The sequence below is a fragment of the Sycon ciliatum genome, chromosome 7 (genome assembly GCF_964019385.1).
Source record: "Sycon ciliatum chromosome 7, ocSycCili1.1, whole genome shotgun sequence".
NCBI classification, from domain to species: domain Eukaryota; kingdom Metazoa; phylum Porifera; class Calcarea; order Leucosolenida; family Sycettidae; genus Sycon; species Sycon ciliatum.
In genome coordinates, this window is record NC_088649.1 from 33,836,965 (window position 1) to 33,844,372 (window position 7,408).

General features: G+C 48.4%; 1 protein-coding gene across 1 annotated transcript in view; it reads left to right on the plus strand.

Annotated features, from left to right (window-relative positions):
- Window positions 1-6,801, plus strand: part of LOC135821378 (uncharacterized) — a 19,870-nt gene extending 13,069 nt beyond the window's left edge. Inside the window, exons 12-13 of the mRNA XM_065334449.1 lie at window positions 3,613-3,887; window positions 5,403-6,801. Of these exons, the coding sequence (XP_065190521.1) occupies window positions 3,613-3,887; window positions 5,403-5,482 (355 nt within the window). The 3' untranslated portion in view covers window positions 5,483-6,801. The remainder of the gene's footprint in view (window positions 1-3,612; window positions 3,888-5,402) is intronic.
- The last annotated feature ends 607 nt before the right edge of the window (window positions 6,802-7,408 follow it).

The window sequence follows — 7,408 nt, forward strand, 5'->3', positions numbered from 1 at the left end:
CATCATAATAGAACTGGTGCGAGTAGTGTAGGAATATTTTCAAATCACTGGTGCTGTACAACACAACATTTACAAAATACTTCACACACTGACAATAGAGAATAGTACTGCAAAACAACATACTCAATTTTCAGTGCTGTATTTTATTCAAGTGGACGCAGGTGATGACTTACTGCTGGCGACGTTGGCAGCTGACAGGTCACAGCTTTCGTAAATAGCCCAAGTCACTGAGCAGTAGCTCACCAACGATTTACCACTCACTCAAGACTGCAATGTTTTCAGCGTAGGAATATATTTCGCCACTTGAGAATTAGAAGTGGATCCACTTACCAGAGTCTGTGCACCCACTTCAGTCTCTCTCTCCAAAACGCGCTTACAGTAGGTTTTGGTCCCTGGTGTTACACAGCCAACGAGACGCTTGGCTCCGTTCTCCTTGTTCATTTTTTCGTCAAGCAAAATTATTCAGGATCTCGAGAAATCGAGCTGTAAAGTCAACTTCTTGCTCACACCAGCGATGCTTTTGAAAACATGCCCTGATACCCACTGACACAACGGAGGAAAAAACAACAGGAACCTCGATGGGGCCCAGGGAAGACTACAGGTGAAGAATGAAACAATATTCTCTGATAAGACTGTCGATCGCGGAGTTCAAATTTTAGTAAGTTGAGATGGGAATTTCCCAACTTTTCGCACTTATCGGCAAAAACAAGACTTTTCCTGCAAAAAACAGAGCGCCAGACCGGCTGCGCAGCGCAGAAGGTTGGAGCCTCCTTAATTACAACATTGGTGTTTTCCAGGGGTGCCCCTTGTCCCCGGTCCTTTTCAATATTTGTTTCCAGCTTCTGCTGGACTCACTTGCAGCCCCTGAATTAAGTTGCCTCTCCTATGATTTTAAATCTGCCCCTTTGCAAGTGTCCCAAACAGCTTTTGCTGATGACTTAGGCCTCTATAGCAAATCTAGTGCAGGTTGTCAAAAACTCATTGCGGTCACGGAGGACTTTCTCTCGTGGACCCAATGTATGCAGGCGGCGCCGCACAAATGCAAAAGCAGTGCAGCAAAGCTTGTAGATAGCCGGTACAAACCTTACGATCCCTGCCTGACGATGTCAGGGAGGAAGATCGCTTTCATTGACACTGCAGAGTTCAAGTTCCTGGGGCGAAGGCTGCATGCTGATTGCTCTGAGCAGACCCAGCGGGAAGACATCCGTCAACTCACTGTATCTCTCATGCAAAAAGTAGATGGCTCTTGGCTTCAAGACCACCACAAGCTATGGCTTTACCACCATCTTGTAGTGCCCAAGCTTTCTTGGTCTTTGCAGGTTCTTGAACTCACACAAGGTTTTGTACGTGAACTGCACTTTATGTGTTTACCATTTCTGAAGAAATGGTCAGGCCTACCTCGATGCGCAAACTCTGCCATTCTTTTTATTGGCAGTCGCAAACGCTTTGGCTTACGCCTCCACTACCTTCCTACGGTGTGGAAAAAGTGCCAGTCCATCAAATGGCACATTCTTCGATCGAGTGGGGACGCGCGCATGAGGGCGCTGTACACTCTGCGTCGGAGTAAGGATGCGAAGCTGACAAAGCGATATGCGGCGACAATAGAGCTGGAGTGTGCAGAGGCATCAGTAGGTTGAGGGACTCTCCGTCCGCCGTCATCTTCAAGTCATCGTGCAGGGTTGGGTGCTCGTGCTCCGAAGCAGCATTCCAAACCCCCGAGGAAGGATCTCCTTCAAACATTTGAGGAGATCAACGCGCAGGAGCAGATTTTGAGGCTGAAGACTCTTCAGGTGCAAGGCAAGTGGTTGGAGTGGACATCGGTGATGTGGCAGGACCTCTCGTGGAAATCCCTTTTGTACGGTGGTACTGGTAAGGATTTGAAATTTCTTCTCGCATCAACCCTCGACGTGCTACCTTCTCCGACGAACCTACGCCGTTGGGGAAACACCGTAGTGGATCCGTACTGTAGTTTGTGCCGTACCTGGGCCTGTACTACGCGCCACGTGCTTGTCGCGTAGCGCTGGACCAGGGACGTTACACCTGGAGGCACGACAACGTACTCGGGGTCATCATCAGGAACATGCGTGAGGAGATTCGAATCCGCACTGCTGCAAACACCGTACAAACCGAAAATTCAAATGAGCTTGACTTCATCTCGTTTTGCAAGGCGGGAGAGAAGCCAGTTCGCGTTCAGCCCAGACGAAAGTTGGTTACGACTGATCTCCTGTCAGCGGCCTCAGACTGGAAACTTCTTGTCGACTCAGTTAGTGCAAAGATTTCTTTCCCTAGCTGTGTTGCACTTACCACCCTAAGACCAGATATAGTTCTGTACTCTACGAGTCGTAGGATTGTGTTCTGGATGGAGTTGACAGTTTGTGCTGAGGACAGATTCAGTGTCAGTAACTCGCGGAAGGACAGGCGGTATGCGGATCTGGCCGATCAATGCCGAGCAAACGGGTGGCAGGTCGTTTCTTTTTCGGTTGAGGTAGGTGTGCGTGGTTTCATCCCGGACTCTCTTCGGAGGGCTCTGAAAGCGCTTGGGTTTTCTAATCGAAGAATAAAATTTATTTGTAATTTGTGCAGTAAGACGTCTCTGCGAAGCAGCTACATCATCTGGTTGCGGCGTCAACAAAAACACTGGTCAGAAGATCCACTTTTCTGAGGTACTGTATGTGGGGCTCCGTTTATTGAGGTGCGTTGAAATTTATTCTCTTTATCTTATTATTTCTTTTCTATAATTTCCCCATATGAGTTCCTATCAGTTGCTGTGAACACCTTGAGTGGAGAGCGCTTGCTCGAGCGTTGAACCGGGTTCTTAATCCACCATACCCAGTTCGCAAGGCTGGGCGGGGTTGTGAGCAGGCTTTCATTTCATCTTTTCTTATTATTTCTTATTATTTCTGCTTTTCATCTCATTACAAAAATTCTGCGCTTTTTCTCCATCTGCGCATAGAATCTAGACTGACAACCTGCTTGTTAAATCATGCACCTGCTTTCAGGCGTAAAAACCCTGTTGTAGAGGTCTCAGTCCTCATTTGTTAGACTTACCTGTCTTTATAAATGTAACTTACTCTCTCTCTCTCTCTCTCTCTCTCTCTCTCTCTCTCTCTCTCTCTTTCTCTCGTTCACCCCCCCCCCCCACACACACGCACATTGAAACCTTCAACGTACTCTGTGCTTCTGTTGCCTGTGCATGGTTGGGTGAACCTGCTGGGAATGTATATGTGCGATTGTGTGCATATGCTGTGCGTGTGTTCATGCATGATGGCGATTTCATTTGATAATTCGTCGCTAGTGTTGAATGTAGTCGATAAGGAGTTGAAGTCTGTGTGTGTGTGTGTGTGAAAAATGAAAACATGAAAAAAACGTAAAATAAGAATTCACTGGCCAGAAAAAGCCACTTCAATCAGCTGTGTGGTGGATACCAGGCTAAAATTAGTGGCAGTCAATTCACCAGCCTTGCAAGTTGTTGAATGGTGTAATCCCAGCACAAGTTGCTATGTCTAACATAGCTGTTCGCTATCATCGCTTCGGCGATGGGCATGTCTGAGGCTGAGTGTGTGCGTGCGTGCGTGTGTGCGTTTGTGTGTGTTTGTGCGCGCTCTTGTGCAGAGATCTGGGGGCCATGCAGTGGACCGATTTGCTACGCAACGAAGAGGCACGTGCCACCCCTCAACCTACTGTTCAGCCTACAGCATCACCAGTGGACGCACACTCCGCTACACTCAACTCCTACACTAGGCTGACCGGCATCATAGCTGGCGTTCTGGCAGTGGCCCTGATGGCTGTGAGCATCCTCTACTGCCAGCTACTGAGTCGTCATCGCACCGCCCGTGGTGTAGGCGGTGTGCTCTACCATACATCACTCTCTCCCATCGATGAAGATGGTAAGTAGTGCTACTGCTGATAGTTGTGTGATTGTCGTTGGGTTGAGTTTGATTTGCTGGCCAAAACGGACTAATATGTCCAATAACAACGGGGCGAAGGGAGAAGAGGCGCAGTGCCATACATATTTGAACAGGGAGACAGAGAGGGAGAGAGAGAGTGTGTGTAAGAGTGAGAGTGAAAGAGAGTGAGAGTGAGAGAGAGAGTGTGTGGGAGGGGGGGGGGGGAGAGTGAGAGAGAGAGACAGAGAGGCAGAGAGAGAGAGACAGACACACAGACAGACAGACAGACAGACAGACAGACAGACAGACAGACAGACAGACAGACAGACAGACAGACAGACAGACAGACAGAGAGAGAGAGAGAGAGAGAGAGAGAGAGAGAGAGAGAGAGAGAGAGAGAGAGAGAGAGAGAGAGAGAGAGAGAGAGAGAGAGAGAGAGAGAGAGAGAGAGAGAGAGAGAGAGAGAGAGAGAGAATAGCTGCTGACAAGCGCCAATGAAGGGTGTGTGCCGAAACGCTGTGTTTATAGACAATAGTGGTCAACGTTATCAATCAGGTGTAATCTCATTGAGCAATGGTGTAGTTTCTACCGTCAGCACCTGCACACAGTCATCTGGGCATGATCGTCATGTCGGGTATTGAACACTGCAATGCCCATCCCAAAGCACTCACATGCATTACTCGTACCTGCCTTATTTGGCAACACAAAGTTGTCCTGACTGATTGCTAGCTGACCCTGGCCTATGTCTTGGCAAGTTGTTTGCATTCACTGTTTGCACGTTTCTTTTTCTGCAATTGGCTTTTTGAGTAAGGTGCTATCAAGAGTACATACCCCCCCCCCCCCAGTGTGCAGCGCCTGATCCAGCTCTGCATAGGGTCTTGGTCGAGCGTAGCCGGATCTTTGCGTCATAATACCTTACACATCTGATGGGGAACCCGGGGAGTCGCGGGTACTCTCGGATCAAAAGCAACGGTGCCCTGCCTCGAGACCGGCTTTGTGCTGGTGTGGAGTGTACGCATGACATCAGAAGATCCGGCTACGCTTGACCAAGACCCTATGCAGAGCTGGATCAGGCGTTGCACACTCTGGGGGGGTTATGTACTCTTGGTGCTATGTTTCTGCTCCAAGGCACATGTACCGTATTATCTCTAGTATAAGCACGGTCCTTTATTTTTTCAATGTACCTCCGCCCCGTGCTATTAATAGAGACGTTCCTTTATTGGAGACTGTTCCATTATTATTTCAACCTCATTTCAGAGGCATGTTGCCATGCCAAATTCATGTCAGACACACATATTTCAGGGTTTTTTCGCCGGTACAGATAATGAATCTACACAGTGTGCTCATAATGGAGACTGAGCACTTTATTTTTTGAATGCCGCCCCAAGGTGTTCTGTTATTGGAGACGTGCTATTATTGGAGACTGTGCTTATATTAGAGATAACACATGTATGTAACTTTGACTTTAAACTACCAGACACGTTGTGTTGCCGTCTCACACTCTCCTGTGCATAGATGATCGCCAGGCCGATCTGTTTAATGATGACCTCTCAACCACCCCGCACGGCGATGACGAGCCACTGATCGTCGCCTAGGCAGCAACACCGCTGTTTGTCACCCTGGCAACGGCACTGTGGACTGTCACCCTGGCAACAGCACCTGCATTCGCGTGCCCAGCAACCTGTCGGAATTGGCGTGACCATGGCAACGGCTGTGTTACTAAGGCTACCCCAGCTTTGCCGCATCATCTTGTGATGTAGTGGCATTTTCCAATCAGAGATATCTCTGTTCACCACACGGCCACTGTTCAGCCGTGTTCTAAACTAGACTCCGCTTTCTGCACCACCCTGCCATACTACAACACAGTTCACCTAGCAATCAGCCTTAACGCTGCTACGCTTGGCAACCACAGTGCACTTGCCATGCGGCAATACTCAATCATCATCCATCTGCCATGCAGCGGTATCCAAGCAGCACTCAGCCACCATACATTCAGCAGCACTCAGCCACCATACATTCAGCCACACTCAACCGTCCCTCGTCTAGCCCAACTCAACCGTCATCCATCTACCATGCAACCATCATACTCAATCAGCATTCAGCCACCCCGTATCCACCCAGCGCTACTCAACCCTCTATCATCCAGCCACACTTAATCAGCATTCATCTACCGTGCAGCCCTATCTAAGCCGCATTCAGCCACCCAGGCATCCGGCCACCCATACATCTAGCCACACTCAACCCTCTATCATCGAGCCACATGCAAGTGCCATACAATCTACATCGTACATCACACTCAAACACCATACAGTCTACATCACACCCGCAAACACCATACAATCTACATCTCACCCGAACACCATACATGCTGCCCTAGCCAGCAGATTGCACTCAACAGATAGAATCAACACTGCACCGAAAACCAGCCCGGTAGTTCAACATGATTGCACCCCCATGTTAAATAGAATCGCACTACTGCATGTGGTGTATGTTGCACTATGCTAGTGCCCATACTCGTGTTTGTGCCACTCAGCCAAGCATTCCCATTTGTAATGCATCCCTCCTGCAAACGTGGAGTTTGTGCTGGGACGTGAACTTGAACTGCTGTCTTCTTCTCTTCTTCTCTTGTGTGTGTGTGTGTGTGTGTGTGTGTGTGTGTGTTTTAAATCGTATGCCATGCAAATATGAATGTTTTGATTCATGGAGGTATTTTGGCCACTCAGCCAAGCATTCCCATTTTAATGCAACCCTCCTGCAAATGTGCAGTTTTGTGCGAGGACGCGAACTTGAACTGCTGTCTTCTTCTCTCTTTTGTATGTGTGTGTTTTTAACCGTATGCCATGCAAACATGAATGTTTTGATCCATAGAGGACAGGTATTTGTAATACCGCTTGTAATGGTAGCTTTAACTTTAGCTCTAACTGTAGTATGCTTGTATTTACTCATGTTACCCTGTGACGGGGGATGGTATAGCGTGATCATCGTTATGATTGCACCCCCCCCCCTCCCCACCCCATGGACGCCATTTTTGCCATGGTACCCGTTGCCTGCTTTCATGCCATCCTTGTTGATAAGGAATTGCCATCACCACGGTGATTTTCAAACCCCGTCTCGCTCTGTAGCCGGTTGTAACGCGGTCGCGCGAGCTAGACTTCTCTTTTACTCGTTTTCTATTTTTATTTCTCGCTTCATGTGCGAAGTATTATTGCTGAGTGACTCGACGACGCTCATGGTCGTTGTGCTGCTGATGGTGTTGGTGCTGCTGCTAAGCTGTGTGCTTTGCACTGCTATAGTGCCAGGTTGTATGCTGCACGCTGCTACTTCGAAGTATAATAATAATAATATTTATAATAACTTTATTAGGATGGCCCAAAGGCTGACCGCCTATCGTGGGGTCCGTCGCATTGCAGGATGATGGTACAAGAGAGTACAGATTGGGAGGGGGGGGGGGGGGGGGGCAGGCGGTGTGCTCTATAGTGACAGGTATGCTATAAGAATTATGACAAATGAGATTTCCTCTT